Source organism: Microchirus variegatus, assembly GCF_963457635.1.
Source record: "Microchirus variegatus genome assembly, chromosome: 16".
Lineage (NCBI taxonomy): Eukaryota > Metazoa > Chordata > Actinopteri > Pleuronectiformes > Soleidae > Microchirus > Microchirus variegatus.
The window spans coordinates 18822024-18842156 of NC_139817.1; the positions used below are offsets into that span (position 1 = coordinate 18822024).

The 20133-nt window shown below is 40.2% G+C and overlaps 1 protein-coding gene across 1 annotated transcript; it reads left to right on the forward strand.

Annotated features, from left to right (window-relative positions):
* Positions 1-357: 357 nt before the first annotated feature.
* On the forward strand, positions 358-19687 carry lmnb1 (lamin B1). Its single transcript, XM_083902781.1, has 11 exons — positions 358-841; positions 7933-8089; positions 8424-8549; positions 8959-9129; positions 11634-11759; positions 12356-12576; positions 15589-15817; positions 15942-16046; positions 16435-16554; positions 17206-17316; positions 18831-19687. Exons 1-11 carry the CDS (start codon positions 486-488, stop codon positions 18870-18872), a joined length of 1764 nt encoding a protein of 587 aa, XP_083758907.1. The 5' UTR covers positions 358-485; the 3' UTR covers positions 18873-19687.
* The last annotated feature ends 446 nt before the right edge of the window (positions 19688-20133 follow it).

The window sequence follows — 20133 nt, forward strand, 5'->3', positions numbered from 1 at the left end:
CACACACACACACACACACACACACACACACACACACACACACACACACACACACACACACACACAGGGGTGTGATGTGGGCAAAAATGACGATCAGCACTTCCGCTTTCCGGAAGTCAGGAAGCGCTTGTTGTTGTCACCGTGGTCCTCTTTTTTCCCACACACGGGTTAAATGGCAAATATAGTCTCCACCTGCTCTGGAGCCATTCGGGAGATGCCGGTCATGTTCACAAGCGAATCCGAACGTTAACATTGAAAGACGCAATGCGTCGACGATTCGCTATTGGCCAGAATAAATTTCAATGAGCCGCCATATTAGGAAGCCAAACCCCCTCTTTCATTTGGCAGAGAAAAGAAACTAAAGACAGGGCAGTTTTCGGAAATACCCTTTGTTGTTGACCGCTACTGCACTAACTTTAGCATTTTAGTGGCTTAGTTAAGTGTGGCTCTTGTTGTTCACTCGGCTTTTTCAGCTGCCCACTACAATGGCGACTGTGGCTGCGACTCCGACCGGCCAGAGGAGCACGTGCAGCGGCGACAAACTGCTCAGTCCCACCAGGATCACCAGGCTGCAGGAGAAACTGCAGCTCCGGGACCTCAACGACCGCCTCGCTGTTTACATCGACAAAGTCCGCAGTTTGGAGTCTGAAAACGACGTACTACATCTGCAGATCAGCGAAAAGGAAGAGGTGCGGAGCAGGGAGCTGAGCGGTCTGAAAGCCCTGTATGAGACGGAGTTAGCGGACACCAGAAAGTCTTTAGATGACTGTTCCAAGGAGCGGGCCTGGCTGCAAATCGAGCTGGGAAAGATCAACACCGACCATGAGCAGCTTCAGCAGAAGTAAGCGCCTAACTCTTTTGACTCGAGCCATTGTGACATACTATGATGCACAGAATCGGGGAATTTACGCCTCAAACTCGACCTACAGCAGTGTTGCTCATAGATTAGCTCTTTTAGATTTGACGCCCCTTTTGTTTACCCATATTCACACATATTCATTATCTGCTAACTCAGATCTTGTTGTTATTACCCATGATGCCTTCACTGTGTACAAATACCAGAGCAGAGTTGAAAATACACGTGATGCTTTTAGAGGAAAATGGAACCAACAGTGTTCCAGGTTGACAGCAGCATCTGTTGATGCCAGCTGTTCAACTGCATGAATGAACAATGTGAGGAGTATAGAAACGTCTCAGCAAAAGTGTGGCGATTCAAATCACCTCACAATCCATTTTCTGAATAACATGTTATGTATACAGCCCAACATTTTTTTTTTTAAATCTAATGTGTCTATATCAGGGTTGTCAAACTCATTTTCACTGAGGGCCACATCAGCATAATGGTTACCCTCAAAGGGACAGATGTAACTTTCATACTAAATAAATGTAACCAAATATAATGTAAAAAAAAAGGTAACTACTCCGTAACATATTGCTAAATAACTTTCTGTATTTATTACTTATTCAAGTTACAAATATGATGCATTATAGATGTAACCCAGTCCGCAATCGTGTTTCTTGACAAACTAACAGTTTTAAAAGTCTGTATCTGGTCGGCTCAGACCTGCTCAGCATGCACTGCTTCAAAAACACCCTCAGAAAAAGACTTTGAAGCACCAGTGATTTCTTCTGTCACTTTAAAGCTCGCTTTCACTGCCACATCATTTTTGGTGGTGGCTTTTGTGAACGCATTCTGCTGCGATCACAGTCTCAATCTCAATTTAACTTGTCCCATGATACAATGATACACTGTGATGTGTATCTGTGTGGCAGGATGCCATCGCCATGCATTGTGGGAAATGACCTATAGACCTACTTGAACACAGATTTTTAAGACCAATTCATCACTTGCGGGCCACATAAAATGACATGGGGGGCCACATCTGGCCCCCAGGCCTTGAGTTTGACACATGTGGTCTGTATGTATTAGTCCATGGGCCAGACCAGATATCAGTACCATTCAAGGTGACAAAACTAACATAATTTTTTTGAAAAGGTCTATGTCTGTAGATGATATTTTGGTATGATAGCCCTTCCTGAGTGGTAGCTATATCATAGTATACCCACCCCTCGGGTAAATTGCATTTCAGATGCTAGTGCTTATCCTGCTTTAGATTTTTGTACAGGACAACTGTCAGTGTTTCACAATATTGTCTTTGGTATAATTTTAAAGGGGAAAATGTAATCTTTCATCCAAGCTAAAATGTAGCCATGTAGAGGTCACTGGAGCCCTTTGAACAGTCAACAACACACATTTACACAATTTTCACCGAAATTATATACTATCTTTTAGCCTTGTCCCTAGGAGCAACAGGGACACAAAATACAGAATGTACAACACTCTCATGACCATAAGGATTCAGGAAATGTATAATATTCTAATGATACATCATTGTTACAGGTCATTGTGAGCCTTACATTAGATGGCCATTATTGTCTGGGTCAGATAGGGTCACAAACTGGTCTTTATCTTGACTTTGTCTTCATTTGATTACTTCATCGTCATTTGATTACATCAGGGTTTTTTTTTGTCTGTGCAGCGATAGAAAACTAGGGCTGCCACTAGATGGCACTGTGCCTGACTGTTACTGAAATGCTGCATAAAGATATCTTTTTCACCTGTGTTCTCGATGCTGTCTTCAAACAAGGTAATGTACAAATATGATTGTGGAGAGTATAGGGTGTGGTCTTTGTCGCCAATTGTTTGTGTTGCATGTTCACATAGAACATTCCCCATTGGTAAGGTTGAAGACTGAGGCTAACGTTAACACATTGTGTAGCATCTTTGTAAGTTTGATTAATGTAGGGCTTGGGGATGGGCATTCGATTAATATTTCTTAATCAATCGTCGGGAGAAATAACCATCAATTAATAATTAATGTTTTTATATAAAAAATCACTGTTTATAGGCTATATTTAAAATGCAATGAAAATACAAAAAATACAGCATGTTTTCCTCGATGAGCTAACTTGCTTGGATCTTTCCCCCGCCTATGATATCACGCACAACCGATAATTTGAAATTATGACTGTGTTATTGTAAGACATTTATTAACAATATTTAAAGGGGACATATTATGCAAAATCAATTTTTTAATCATTCAAATCCTTACATTTGGGACTCAGGAGGCTCCTATCAGTCAGAAAAGTGTGAATAAAGATGACTCACTCATGTTTTTGTGGTTCTCCTCAGTCTAAGTACAGGAGATGAAACACGTGATGTTGACTACTGCACTCATTGGGACGTCACAATGCCCTAAATTCCTGGAATTGCTTTGTCCGTAAACACACTAGAGTGATGGTGAGGGCAACGGTATCCGAAAACCGGAAGAGTCATACACAAACTTCCAGCCTCAGAGGATTTATCTGTCCAGTGGATATAAAATATAAATAAAATGTTGATCAGTGTTTATTAATCCTGGAACCTAGTTTTTTTAAACTTAATTTTTTTTTGTCAAGTGGAGCAATGAAACCAGACAATATTCACATTAAAGAAGCTAAAAAACCACAAAGCTTGTATTAATTGTTAAAAAAAAAAAAAAAAAAAAACCTCTAAAATCGATAAATTGATCGTTGCAGCCCTACTGGTTACCTAAATGTTTCATGAATGTTGCATGATAACAAAATATAATGTATAGTGCTGGGCACTATACGGCGTTAACGCATGGCGCGTTTACATGGCAACTAACCGGAAAAAGATGCACGTGACGTTATGTTTGTGCGACTCCCGATGGTTAAAAAGAGTCTCTAAAGTAATGCTAAATTTTAAAAACAGAGGCACACATACGCAGTACACAGGTACGCTGGTTATTTGTAGCGCTGCTCTTTTCCTTTAACCTCTTCTTCAAGGTTGCCCCCGGGATCGGGGGCATTGTCAGACGCAGCGACAAAAGCGCAATAAAACCATATCTAACTTTACAAACACCGACATGCTGCATACCCACAGAAAGGTCAGAAACTCAACTAAAAACTCATATAAACCATTCTTACGTTCACGAAACACAGTTAAAACACGGATGGATCAAACAGCAGGAGCGGAAAAAACAGCGCAGACATTGAAAAGCGGCACCGGAGCGTCGGCGTGATTCTGTAAACAAAAAAAGCCAGTGTCTGCTGGACAAAAATGCAGTGCAGCTAGCATCGCAACAGGTTAACGCATGTGGCTCGTTTGCTCGTCAGGTATTTAACTTCATTGCTTATTATGAGGGACTCTTACCTGAAAACGGGAGTAATGAGTAAAGGATGCACACGTTCCTCATATCATGGGTGTTTATAACTGAGAGAAAGGGGTGACGTGCAGCGGGAGGTTGCTCAACACCTCTACGCTCCCCCTACTGTTGCCCTCGGGTAATTACAATTACGGTTAACACTTCTAGTATTACAATGGCATGTTGACCATAAAGCGAGACTGTTCAATCCCTCACATCTGTGGATCACTGCTTGCGACTCAGGCAATGCTACATCAGAAACCTATCTCAGACTGGGGATTTGGTACCTTTGCCCTTGGATGGTCATGGTTCTATTTCTGCCTTTTATTTATGGACTGGAGAAGAGGCTGTTGGTAAGTCTTTCTTTCACCACTGCTCCACTGATCTTCCTTTCCCTGGCACAGGGCTTTCCACAACCGCTGGCTGCTGGCCATATAGCTCTATTAACTCCAGCCGGCTACTTCAATGTCTATAAATATTATTTTTCGATTTTAATAAAAATGTAATGTTTTTCTAACTGACAGACAATAATGTCAAACTGAACCTCAGTTACTCCCTTAATTGCAGCACAGAAGCGTCTTCTACACAAAGGTTGAGACGGAGCATGGAGTGAAAACAATGAAAAGTGCGCTGCTCTTCTGTCAACACGTTTTTACTAAGATCTACTCGGGTGCCCTGCACTTCATCGTGACTGTACTTGATCCTCAGTTCTTTTTGAGCTAGGCATGGACTCTGATCCTGAATGGGGAGATGGTGACAAGGGTTAGTGATGATTGAAGAGGGAAGCACCTGCTGGTAATATTCTGGACTGTTGATTAATTATTGTTTTTTTTTTGTTGTTTATTTTACTCTTGTATATGTATATTCTAACACTACAAAGTTTAAATAAATGTAAAAAAGTATGAATATGGTGTTATTACTAGTGCTGTCAGTTAAACGCATTATTAATGGCGTTAATGCAAACCATTTTAACGGCGTCAATTTTTTTAATCTCATGATTAACACTCTTTTTGGGCGAGCAAACTTTGTAGTTTTTTTCACATGCTGTTGCAGCAACTGGTAATGTTGGAACAACTACAACACCCCACCAGATCTAGCTAGACCGGAAACAAAACAACAGACACGCTGCGCTCACTTGTTTGCGCTTGTGAGCCGGTCAAAGACTAGTCTGCTTAAACGTTACGTTTTGAGTGGATGGCGAGCGCCGCAAGCTTCTCCGCTAGCTCCTTCAGCACGGATTAGCTTGTTACGTCACAACACATTAAACCACGGGCCTTTGTCTGCGTTGAAGAATGGCTCTTTATTCACAGAACTGCGCGGTCTGCTCTTATGAGTCGTCGCCATGTTTTACTAAGATCTACTCGGATCCCCTGCACATCGTGACTGTACTCGATCCTCGTCATAAATATCATTATTTGTATGTGTGGATAAGACACGTAGAGAAATGATCCAGTCTGCTTTGGATACGGAGACACGTAGGTCGCTGGAGCGGCGCAGGAGAGAAAGGAACAGCACAGGTGCGGTGTGCAGGAAAAAAGGGTCTGCACCAGATGAGGCAGATGAGGGAGCACTACCACTTTTTTATTGATGTTGATTGATTGATTGATTTATTTTTTTTTTTGATTTCTTTTAAATATGACCATTGCATGGCTTGTTTTAAGATTCACTGGCCAATTACTTACTATTTTATTTAAGTGGAAAAAAATATATATATTTATTTTAATTTCAAGCGTTTATCTTTTTCTAACACTCTATGGTTGGTGTTCAAATATGGTTAATAAATGATAATAAATAAATAATAATAAAACATTTTCTTCAGAAAAACACCTTGGGCAGCCCACCGGCGGGCTTAGCAGGATTTCTGGGGGAAACCCTGTATACTTTTTCCTCTGGTGATTTTAAAAACACAGATTGAACATGACCAGAGCATGTTTTGATTAAACTGCTGTGAAATGATGTGTGCATGCAGCTCACTTGTTGCCTTAAAATCAAATTTGGAAGGTGTTTTTCCACAGTCCCTGAGAATACTCCATGGTTTTCACTCCCTGCTTAAGTTTCTCAGTTATTTGAGAAAGTAGACATACCATACATTCCACTCATAGTTTGTCCACTTTAGTCGCAATCCCACACCCTTCATAACTTCCACGTTGACTTAGTTCAGCCAGGCTTAGAGAGGGCTGTGTGGGGATTATTTATCTCAGACTTTTGTCACACACACATTGGTTAGTGTACTGGAAACACTAAGATATAGTCATATAGGCATACTCAACAGAAATATAAACGCACAAACTTGAAATGGTAAACAAAAATAGAATGTCATGACATTTGCATTTGAATCTTGATGCATTTGTTGTCCGTGTCACCTATCGAACACCTTTGGGATGTTCTGGATAGGCGTGTCCGCCAGTGGGTTCCAGTTCCCCAGAACGGCCATCAACTTCAAGTGGCTCTGCAGGAGGAATGGGACAACATCCCCCAGGCCACGATCTACAACTTGGTGATGTCCATGTGTCGCCGGTGTACCGCTCTGTGTGAGGCTAATGGTGGACACACACGTTATTGAAGTTTGTGAACTTGGATCATCGACCCCCATTGTGTTCGTCCTGCCATTACTCCAGGACTTGTGTTTTGAAATTGATCCTAATGCTCGCAAATTAAAGCCACTTTATTGCTAAAGTTGTACTTTTATTTTTGGATAGTTACTCTGTTTTGTCACATAATAATAACTACAAGTTTTTCTTTGTGCCTTTATATTTTTGTCGAGTGTACGTTAATAATAAGACTTACACTTATACTTTAATACAAAAGCTTATACTTGTACTTTAGTATACTTTTTACTTCTTTTCACAAAGTACTAATAGTTAGTATATCTTGATCCAAGTACAGAATAAGGTCAAGACATTGACTCGTGCTTACATTTAATTAAGCAGAATAAAAATGTATATAGCATAGTACCTACTTGGCACACTTGGAACCTCGCCAGAGCAGGTACTAAAGAAAGGACCTGGTACCAGGTACTTTTTGTAGCACCTGCTGCTTAAGCGTGCTGTGGCGAGGTGAGTACAGCCGGTAGCATGGCCAGTGACGTAATCCCATCCCTACTGTAATGTGTACGATATATTCTTCTCTGTTTTTGGTTGAGCACAGTCCTGTCATATGTACTACAGCCGACGGAGGTATTTCCCGAAACGATGCTATGTTTACGGGAAACATGAACGACAAAGAATTATTGTTTACGTTTTGTGCTGTGTCAGTGGCCACAGTCTCTCCCTCTTGTTTATCACTCATCTTTGGCGTGGTGTGTGAGGGACAGCATGCATGTGCACGGCGGTAGGGGCTGACTGACTGAGAGAGAGAGGGCACAGATCAAGGAGCTGGTTCAGAGATGATTTTCTGAAGTAAAACAAAAGTTCTAAAAAAAAAAAAGACCTGACCTGATCGTGGAGCCCTAAGTAGTTCCATATTTTCAAGAGTTGGATAGTAATTGTTGAATAATGTCTTGCATTCATTTTGTTGTTTGGATGTTGTCCTCTGCACAGTGCAACTCAACCACCCAAGCATGGCATCTAAGTGATGTCCACTTAAACTGTTCCTGCTTTAAGGATTCACATAACTTATTCTTGCCACTGTACCTGTGTGACTGGTGTTTCAAGTGAGTCTCAGGTTTACCAGCAGATGCGTCACCATCATCGTACACTTACCAGGTGGTGTTCTCCTCTTTCAGCTATAATAAAAAGGACTCGGAGGCAGCAGGAGCACAAACAAGGTCGAAGGACTTGGAGGCTCAGCTCAACTCCAAAGATGCTATGCTGACTACAGCTCTGTCTGAGAAGAGGAGTCTGGAGACCTCACTGACCGACCTACAAGATGAACTACAGGAGGTATAACACTGTGTCAATATAGATACAAGTCGAAGTTTTCCTTTTCATTTCACTTATTGTTGTGAGCATTTATGAGAGACTTTTTTTCTCAATCTTGTACTTAAAAAAAAAAAAGTTTATTTGTGTATTGCTATGTAATGGATTTGTTTCTAAATGCTATTCTGAATGTAAGATATACATTTGTCTTTGGTTCCTCATAAAAAAATGAGACTCAACAGCTACAAACAACAATTTAATGAGAAAGACGCTAAAAACTGCAGAGGTTCAATTTACAGTTGGACATTTTTTCCATTTGCTCTTGTATTTAAAGTACTTTGTGTGTGCGTGTTATTAGCTGGTTACAGGTCTTGCTGAGGCTAAGAAGGTCCTTGCAGATGAGATGCTCAAGCGCGTGGACTTGGAAAACCGCTGCCAGAGTCTGACAGAGGAGATGAACTTTCGTAAGAGCATGCTTCAAGAGGTGAGATGGTTAGATCTGTATTTCTATTTATTGTGTTTTTGTGGCCTTTTAATAATGTCATCCACTTTTTTCAAATGTTGCCATGACTTGCCCTCCTATAAAACGTCAATGAGAAAGAAAATGTGGCACTACTTGTTTATTTAGCCAGAATGTTGTCTTGTCTTTTTTGTCTTTTCTTTTTTTTGTGTCTACTCACATTTCTTGTGTCCCATGTCATGACAATTCCCATGATCACACAATGCTTCTTGACATTATCACACCTTTGTAAATGTTTTTTAATGGGAGACCCCTAGCTACAGAATTGACATACTGTGTGTTTAAAGCGGCATGATTGAGTTTTCAATTGAGCACAATTGGTAATTAAACACTAAACTAAAATCAAACCTGCGGACTGTGTGCTGTGCTTCAGGAAGTGAAGGAGGCCCGTCAGCGATACGAGACGCGCCTGGTGGAGGTGGACTCTGGACGGAAAGAGGAGTACGAGTATAAACTGACTCAGGCTCTGACTGACATGAGGGCACAAAATCAGGAGCAGATCGAGATTTTCAAGGACAACATGGAAAGGACCTATGTGACCAAGGTATGAATGCAATGGGTTCGATTCCTGGCTCCACTAGTCCTAGGACGAGGCATGCGACTCCCACATTGCAGTGTATGAAAACTGACTTATGGAGAAATTATGTTTATGAAAGCTGAGTTATCTTTATGAAAGAATGGGTGAATGGAAAACTAGTGTGAAACGGTTTTGAGTGGTCGTCAAGACCAGAAAAGCGCTATATAAATACAAACCACTTACCATTGCACACTGTCAGTACAGTTTCCGTTAGGTTTGGTCAGAAAGATGGAGCCATTGTCTTTTGCTGATAGTTTAAAGCGGACCTAGAGTGGTCCTGTTGCACATATATGTTAGTTATGGAGGTCTACTTGCATACATTAACTTGTTTTTATGGTCAAAAACCTCCTAGTTGCTGTAAACGAGCCGATAGTAATCTGTCTTTTCTGACGCTGTGCTGAGACACGATATTTCAGACATAAATCTCACCCCCAGAAGACAGAGTCTTGTGATTGGCCAATACTATTCAGCACACCCGCACTCAGAAGCACAGCTCCCCCCTCTGGAACGGTGGATGCACTGCTACTCATTATCAAAACAGTGTTTAAAAATAGCTTCTTCACGACTCCCCGCTGCAGTCCCTTTTATGACTTTGGCCCGGAGTCAGACCCAGAGTCAGAAGACACTGTCGCTCGTGAAACACCTCCACAACGGACGCTATTCTTCTTCTGCGGTTCAATGTTCGCAACCGGATGTGCCCGGACTAGTGCCCGGAGCAGGACGATCTACTGTTCAGGAGAACTGGTGTTTGCGTAACCGGACCGGATTTTTCAGAGATCTCGCTGAGCCCGAGATTACACTAAAACACAGCGATCTCAGCAATGGCTGAAATGTTTGTTTAGAAACTTCAGGGCTTCTTAAACAAGGTAATGACGCAGATACACACAAAAAAACAGCATTAATTTGAACTTCTGGTCTAGGTCAGCTTTAAGAGTAACTAAACCTGAGGCTAACTCCGCCCAACGCCTGAAAATCTACAAAAAGTGGGAGTTATCAGTGAGTGGGAAGGGGAACTGAGCACCGCAGGGGGCGTGATGATAGAGTGACAGCAAGGGCAAATTGTGGCAGCTTGCTCTGGTATTTCTGGTGGCAGCTGAGAGCTTCATTCAGCGTGATGCACACATTTCAATAAGTTCACACGCCACACATGACATTTCTCACACTGATAAGTGATAAAAGTATGCACGCATAAATTAGTAATCTATGAATTGATGAGACGAAGGCAGTCTGTTCTGCTTGGTTCATTCATACAGCTGTCTTGAATGTGCAACTTATCAGCCAATCGGAAAATGGCACTCACTGTTGCCGGGTAAATACACTGGTTGCAGAATGATTCGCACAGCTACGGCAATTCCCACATCTTGTGTCTCACGTCCGCCTGCTTCCACACGGCTACACAGCTGGAGTCGCGAGACAATGTTTTTTTGGGGTTCTTCGGGCACAGAAATACTCTGTAAATGTTGTAAACACAACAAACGGAGCAGTAGTTCTAACGACCGAATAAACAGGAGCACGCTGAGCTTGCAATACTCTTTCTGTGATGTAGTGAAGTGAAATACAATGTGGTGTCAACACGGAATCTTTTATTATGAAAAGTAAACCGGATGTTTTGTTTTTGGGGGTGTGGCCAGAGGAGAACGGTTAGTGAAGAAGCAACGGGAAAGTGACGAAAGCCCGGGAAGAGCCACCTAATACGAAATATACAAAAATTCAAATGTAATGGGAGGTGTTTAGCCAGAGAGACGGTACATACACCAATTTTTACACAAAATATGTAATTCAAATGCTTAACCCAAAACTACCAAGAGAATCACTCAATAATACTGTATTACTAGTTACCAATAATATGGTATACTTATACACTAGTTTTAACTTGAAAAAAATGGTTTATGGGTTTAGTTACTCTTAAACAGATATTAGTTAAAATGACTGTTTCACACACTCATTTCTGCCCTGTAAAAATAAACAAAAAATAGTTAACTATGTCTGTATTCATCAGAATCAGTAACAGTATCATGCTGACTGTTAATTAACCAATTAATCCATCTACCTGCAGATGATGCATGTGAAACTAAAATATTTAGTATTATTTCAAATGTTATTACAATGAAATACAAATACACTGTTCATATGCAATTGATGCACTTTAGCATTGTTGGTTTGTAAAATATTGTTTTCATTTTGCTTCTTTTGCTAAGGTTTCGCTTCAGAACATGGAAAACCATTAAGACACAAATTCATTTTGGAAATATCACAAGAAGAGCATGCCTTTGTCCCACTGAAACCATAAAAAGCAATAAGCTGTCATTCTATGTATTTACTTATGTAGTGTAGCTACAAAACACCGGTTAGTAAAGCAACACTTTACTAACTTCCTGTATGTCAGGAAGTGACTGACTCTGCTCAGTTCCTCTTATAGAGTGTGATGAGAAAGAGGCTGCCTCTGAAAACATCTGTGTCTCTTTCTGCAGCTTGAGGACCTGCGTCAGTTTTCTGAGATGAACGGAGCATCAGCAAACACAGCTCGAGAGGATCTACGAGAGTCGTCTCTGAGGATGGAAACCCTCAGTGCACAGCTGGCAGGATTGCAGAAAGAGGTTGGCCAGTAATCTTACTCAATCTTTGAATTAATTGGAATCAGTGTCTTCAGAGGTATTTCTGTTGAAATTGTTCAAAAGTTGACAAAGATTATCAGCAAACAGGAACATGAAGATCATCTCAATCCCGATAACATTTTCCTTATCAAAGTTATTATGTGCAAAATTAGAAGTAGTTATGACATACTTCAATGGAAGTCCCTGGAATGCAGTTAAAACAGTTGTGTTTTTAACTAATTCGCCAAATGTGAGTGATTTCTAAACATGGCTAAAGTACAAAAAAACTAGGCATGAAAACACTCTCTTCTGCATCTCTTGGGCAAATCCTCTGTCTGTAAAAGTATCCACCTCACAGTACATTCTCATAGTAAGAGTTAAAGCAAGCATTTTTATTCCTCTTCTGCCAAAATTTGCCCCACAGTTTTGAGAAGTAACACATGATGTTATACACATTAAAAAATAGACCGTGGAAAGACTGTTAACTAACTTGACACCTGCTACATTGTGTTTCATTGTCATCTCTGCCATGACCGTATCAAAGAAGGTCCCTAAGTGTTATTGCCATCTCACTCTGTGACTTCCATGTCTATATTCAGTCTCAAGGTTGGCGTGATCGTATCATGGATCTGGAGGCAGCGTTGGCTCAGGAGAAAGACAAATCCCGCAAACTGCTGTCAGACAAAGATCATGAGTTGGCAGAGATACAAACCAAGATGCAGCGGCAGCTAAATGAGTATGAACAGCTGCTCGATGTTAAACTGGCTTTGGACATGGAGATCAATGCCTACCGCAAGCTTCTGGAAGGAGAAGAAGAAAGGTGAGAAGTCCGAAAATGTGTCTACTTTTGCGCACTCACTCACAGAGCTGCTTCTGTACCAATAAACACAGAGCACATCTCCGCAGCAGGGCTGCCATGATTAGTCGACTAGTCACGATGAATTTGATAGTCGACGTAATTGTTTTTTTTTTGGGTTTTTTTTGAAGCTTTGTTTTTATCTCAAAACTGCCACTGCACCTTCCGCTGTCTTGTCTGTCAGCCAGCACTAACTCATAGTGCATAGTTTTTGGTTCTATTTTACACTGCACTGAACATTTACAGCTAAACATGGCCAGAGTTGTGCCTTAATTTTATTTTACACTATCATGGTGGTGGGCGGTGTAACCAAAAATATATATCACGGTATTTTTTCAAAATGTCACGGTATATTACAGTATTTTTCTTTTCATGCATAATTGGGTGTTCACAGCATTTTCTACTGGTTGAGAACAGAATTACTGCAGTAGATTAATGTAGGATGGTTTATTTTACTGTCATGAATACTGAAGGTGTCCAGTATTGGTATTGGTTGTGTGTCACATAGGGGGAGGAGCCAGCTGGGGTGTTATGTCAGCAGAGTAGTGAAATCAGCTGTTATGTACCTGCATTGAATGAACTGAGAGGGTGAGGGGAGGAAGCTCCTACTTTGTTGACCACTTACACGCTGACAAGAACATTTTAAACCCTCTAGGCGACTCAGTAGTTTAGTGAGTACAGGTTCACATGGCCCCAGAAAATGATGCTGTTTACAAAGAAATGCTACTCATGATTCTAATGTGAGGAAGTGAGGAATCGGAATGCAAAGACAATTGCAGTGAAAATACAGAACTTTTACTGTGCTAATCAACATCCTTTATAACAAGTCCCCGTGTAACCTGTTGATGTGGAGGGTGCCGACCTTAACTTCATGCATTCTTGATATTCCAAGACATGCTTACTAGGGCTGTCAAAATTGCTCAAAAATTATATTTGAATATTCCCTCTAAAAAACACAGATATTCAAATATATTCGCATATATATTCGCATTGTATCGCATCGCACATCTGGGGGCTTTCAATCAGCCAGACTGTCAGGCGATGACAGCATGACGTCAATAACAGCACAAACTTATACGAGACATAACTACCTGTATATGTCGTTTTTAAGTTCAAACATATTTCACAACATATTACCTACACAAAAATAAGTAAATTAACTAATGACCAATGACCATGACCTCTCTCTCTCCCGCCCCGTGCCAACAAGGCTTCACGCTCTCTGTGCACACTTGTTTAAATGACAAACAAACAAATGCTGAGTGCTGATCAAGAGTTTCGTGCAAGTGATTTAAGGTCCCGACTCTTGTCCAAATATGACAGGCTTCATTCAGTGATTGAAACAAATATATTAACATTAATGAAATGTTTACATGCAGCGCCGCTTTGTGAGTGGGCACCACTCACAAAGCGGCGCGGATGGCGTCTTCCAAGTTCTTCTGTGTCGGCATGGTCTACTAGTTCTGCAGCTTCGATTTTTCGACTTTCCATGTCTCCCCTATACATCTTAACCTTCACGTAACACAAGAGTGCTTTAAACCTCAAACATTGAAAAGGGATTGGAGACGGGCTTTTAGCCAGCAGGGCTTCCAGCCGCTGAAAATAATAAGAAATTGGACCTATTTTTTCCTCCCATTTCCCCCTGTAACTTCGCTGAATGTGATCGAAATTAGCCACAGTGTTTTTTCTAAACCAGTAGGGATGCACCGATTGCCATTTTTGGGGCCGATTCCGATTTTTCAAGAAGTTTGACCTGCCGATACCGATTTTAGCCGATTCCGATTAAAATTTTTTAAACCACTTTTCAGCATACAGAAAGATATATATTTTTGCATCTTTTCTCTTTAATAGAACATTTTAACATAGAAATACAATCAGTTCACATCCAATATCCAACTAAAAATTCAAAACGAATCACTATAAAATAGAAGTATATACAAAAATACAAAAACAATTGTCATGATACATTTGAACATGCTACCATGGAACATAATAACTTAAAGTGTGACTTTTTGAACAGATTACCACTATAAAATAGAACTAAATAATGCTGTGGAATATTCACACACATCTTAAAAGTGCAGTGTTATGGAACCATGTTGTTCACATCCAATATACAACTAAAAATACAAAAACTAATCACTACCTGTATGTGTAGTTTATTTAAGTTTAAACATATTTCACAACATACCTACACACAAATAAGTAAATTACCCCTCTCTCTCTCTCTCTCTCTCTCTCTCTCTCTCTCTCTCTCTCTCTCTCTCTCTCTCTCTCTCTCTCTCTCTCTCTCTCTCTCTCTCTCTCTCTCTCTCTCTCTGATGCTGCGCTATGCGGGTGCATTTGATCAGCTTATTAAAATCGGAATATTCTGACTGATCATGAGGGATCGGAATCGGCCGATTTTCACGTGATCGGCCGAAATCGGTGACCGGCCGAAATCGGTGACCGGCCGATTCCGATCCCTGGCCGATTAATCGGTGCATCCCTATAAACCAGGGAACACATTTGGCTGCGTATATCGCAGATTATGAACTCCCCGCCACAGAGCATTCTCTCTCTTCTGAACTTATCGTTCATTTATCGTTATCGAGGTAAGCTGCTCAATATATTGTGATATTGATATTGATTTTAAACACATTTTATTATCTTTAAGAAGACATAATACAAAACACAGAATCAAAATTACTCATCATTACACTTTACAACAGCTTGTAGCCTTTCATGAGAGAGGATATTAAAGACCTCCCTGTACCAAAGGGTGATACTATGTGGAAAAGTTTTAAATCCATTTTTTCAGTATACATTTTCGAGCAATTGCTATTGATTTGAGGCCATATTGCCCAGCCCAACAGTAATCAACAATGCAATTCCCATACCTCATATCACATCATTCCATAATCCAAGTATTTTCTCCTTTCAGAAAATGTAGATATTCAGGAAAACAATGTACTGTTTGTGTGTTTCCCCCTGCAGACTGAAGCTGTCTCCCAGTCCTTCATCTCGTGTCACAGTGTCCAGAGCCTCATCCAGCAGCCGCAGTGTCCAGACCACTCAGGGAAAGAGGAAGCGAGTGGATGTGGAAGAACAGGAAGCCAGCAGCTCGGTGTCCATCGCTCACTCTGCCTCAGCAACAGGACCCATCTGCATCGACGAGATTGATACTGATGGCAAGTTCGTTTGCCTCTACAACAGCGGAGATCAGGTGAGATCCTGTTGTAATGTGTTTTGTATCTATGGCTGTTGGACAAAATGAATGTATGTATTTTTTAATTTGAGATAAGTATTCAACCTGCATCTCAACTGTGTCGATGATTGTGTCCGTTTAGGATCAGGCCATGGTGGGTTATGAGATGATCAAGACAAGTGGAAATGCTACGGTCACCTACAAGTTCACTCCCAAATATGTTCTGAAGGCTGGTCAGAAAGTCATGGTAAGATATTGTCTTACTTTATAACCATTTTTAGCTGCACCTCCTCAGGAGTTTAAGAATGTCAAAAGAAATAACAAATATTTATAGAAGAAAACATGCCATGTCAGAAATGCTCTGAATAGAGAGGGTTTTGCCATGTTTCTACTACATGGTCCCAGCTCGGATTGCCTCTACATGGTTTGGTTGTTGTTTCCTCCGTTGAGGAGTTAATATAGTATCTCCTCAAAGTGGGCGTTCATGACTTTGTTTTACACACGACACACACAAATATATCAATATGTAATATTTAGGTACAATTTAAAGTTGACAATAAAGTAAGAATGAACTTACATTGAATTTAAAATGTGAGGATTTTTTCTGGTGGCTTCAAGTATTTGTTCTTGTGCAGGTGTGGGCTTCTGATGCTGGTGTGAGCTCTAAACCTCCCGCAGACCTCGTGTGGAAGAACCTGTCCTCGTGGGCTTCAGGAGAGGACGTCCATGTGGTTCTTATCAACCCTCAGGGAGAGGTGAGACCATGTCAAACCACCATATAAGCCAATGATTTAGTCACTGTAGAGGTCTGGACAGTCACTTTGTCAGCTTTTGCATACCAGAACCTGAAATGATTACACTTTGATCCACTGAATCCAGAAGACATTCTGGATATGTACAGAACTCTACCTGCTTACAGGCTTGTTTACAGTGTAGTGCGCACAGTAAATTGCAAACAGGACAATAAACATGCAGATAAACCCACAGCCATGAAAACGGATGCTCCTTTAGCGAAGGTACACAAATGTGCATTGGATCTTAAATGGATATGATTCTTACAATTGAATCTAACTAAACATGGGATGATATATAATATAAAGGATGTTGTTGTAATAATTGTAAAACAAATGTCTCTAAAATACCCTGTAATCAATAAGCCATACATTTTGGTCCGAAACATGTTTGCATCACAAATAGGATTCATTTTTGATATACCAGTGATTCATCAGGAATTTCGACCATGTTTTACATGAGCTGCGCAAGAATCCATCGCTCACAATATACTTTCTCTAGATACAGGGACATTTTGAAAACATCCCAGCCAAAAATGCTTCGAATTTTTGAGCTTGTTATTGTCCACTGTTTTGCTGAAGACTTGAACTTGTGTGTGTGTGTGTGTGTTGCAGGAGGTGGCAAAGAGAACCACAACATACAAGACATCACTAGAAGAAGAAGAGGGTGAAGAGGAGGAAGATAATGGCGTGGAGGCCATTGAGGAGGACCTCTTTTATCAGCAGGTGAGACAACACAGCATTAGCGACACAGAGACATAAAATGAACAGCCTAACCTCAAAAGCAGAGAGGAGTGACGTTTTCCCCACGCTGCTGCTGTAGTAGACTCGAAAACTGTGGTTTTCCCAAACAGCAGTCCCGAAGGAGCCTGTGGCTCCTCAAGCTCTGGCTTTTCACACTTGCGTTTTCTGTACGAGGCGCGTCTGTACTAACGCTAGCCTGGGATTCCACTGAGTGCTGCAGCTGTCTGGCAGTGGTGGAGGAAGTACTGAATCTCAGTACTTAAGTAAAAGTACAAATAACCAGAGAAATATTTACTTAAGTAAAAGTAAAAAGTACCTGATTTTAAATGTCCTTTAAGTATTAAAAGTACTTGTATAATGATTAATTCTCTTAAAGGCGCCATCTGTAACAATGCGGCCAAATACGGTTACTACACTCAAAATCAAAACACTCCTGCGAGTCGTATCCACCTCCCACTCCACCCCTCCCTTCCAGAGTGGGATAATTTAAGATTTTTGGTCTCTGTAGGTCAGGTTTTAAGCATCCTTAACATCCAATTTTATATTTAAAGACAGGAAAATAATCACACAAATTCATATATTCAGTATAATAACTACACACATTACATTTATAAACCATTTGGTCACTTTAACTTATCATTTATTTGGTTTAAATTGGTTGCACCACTTGACAGATATTGGTTGCACCACCTGACCACATTAGTTATGACATGAAATATGCTGAAAAAAAATGCATTTTCATTTCAAATAGTAACATGTGTTTTAGACATCAGTTAAACCTAATCCTAACCCATCAAAAACAATTCACATAACATTACATCTTTATGATGAGGATCGAGTACAGTCGCAATGAAGTGCAGGGGATCTGGGTAGATGTTAATAAAACGTGGTGACAGACTCTTTAAGAGCAGAGCTCACTTTTCATTGTTTTCACTCCATGTTCTCAATCTTTGTGTAGAAGACACTTTAGCGCTGCAATTAAGGGAATAACAGATGCATCAGATGAGCCGATTTCTTTAGTTAACTGCTCAAAGAGAGAGAATGTTCTCTGGTGTGAAGTCAAAGTCGCAGGGAGTTCATAATCTGCTCTGTATGCAGCCAAGTTTCTCTTTAGCGCAAAGAGACGTGCCAGCATTTAATAGGTGCTGTTCCACAGTGAACTCGCTGTGTTTCGGCCGCCGAATTATCAGGGCATCCCTAAATATAACATCTTTATTGACAAGAACAATGTAACCGTAATAACGACATTTGATGGTGTGACTTGAGTTTCAATCAGCACATGGACAAGGGAGCTCTCGCCGATCTGTGCCAGCAGTGTGTGAATGATTATGAAAGATATGTGATAGAAAATAATATGCTGCACTGTGTCAATGGGTGAATGGTTGGAACGGTCAACATTGACTACAAAAGTGCGATATAAATACAGAGCATTTATATAATTCTGCCTGGTTTGCTGTGTTGTTTTATATAAATAAAACAACTTGTTTCTTTTGTAGGGCGATCCTCGCACGGCCAAGAGAGGCTGCTCCATCATGTGATTCCACATGTGATCATGTGATTCCAGCTCACCAACACCAGCCCTCCTTCTCTGAGCCCAGCCAGTCTGCTGCCAACTGTAATACTACTAATACTAGAACTATTTTTCTATCTTTTGTAGTGCATTTCAATACAGTGTTTGGATTGTTTTGATTCTATCTTTTGATTTCTGATAATACAACTGCTTTTGGTCAATGTATATATATTTTTTATAAATGTATACGAAGAACCAAAAGGAACAGAATTTGTATTTGTAGAACCCTCCTTTCTTTCTTTTTCAACTGTGCTTAAACCCAACGACAGAACGTGTGTTTTTTTTTTGTTAAAAACTCATTTTAAAATACATTTTAATTTTGTCATTTTAGGAAATCTTTTATCGTGGTTGCTTTATCTTTAATGACATAAACAGCCACATGGTGTCAGTAGTGGGCTGGTTTGTTTGCTGAAAATTTTCAGTGTTATTAGCAGACTTTGGTAAAATAATTATTATTGGAAGGACAAACTCGCTCTGAAACAGTGAGTGGACAACAGTAATTATAACATGAAAGGTTGTGTTCAGTGGTATTTTTTATTGTTTAGCATCTGTTCAATGATGGAAATGTCATGACTTGACATGATTGTATTCATTAGGAAGTTACAGGACCAGTGAAGTGTGTAATAGTCCTTTTATACCGACTTGTGTTTGCAGTGTGAAAGCGTTGTGACACATGTTGATGTGTGTGCTTCACACAGGGCTTTAAAGTCATGACGTGCATCAAACGCCAGTTCCTCTTTACTCGCTCTGAATAAGCTCTGCACCTCGAAGAAGTGTTATTTGTTTTAGGATGTGTTATTTGATATTTGATGAAATGTTTGAAGTACTTGTTATGTTCGTATGCATGCCATTTAATAAATGTTTTCATGTACTTGTGTTGTACTTCTTTTGTGGTGTGGAGTATGTGGTTCCTGTACATACTCTATGATAACATTTGAGGGGTTTATTTGCAAAACATTTCGAATAATTTTTATATCAGGGTGGATCCTTAAAAATGTTAAAACTCATAAATTAATTCATAAATCTAAAAACAAGGCCTTAATTAGTATTAAAATGTCTTAAATCCCTCTTTCAAACATCTTGAAAATGTGAACGCGGAAGGATTATTATGAATATTTTTTGTAACTGAAAATCTCAAAATGGTAACGGTTATTTAAAGAAAAACAAAAAAAAAACAGTTTTATGTTGAGATAAACTTTTGTGCAAAGTTGTCCCTAAAGTGTTTGGGG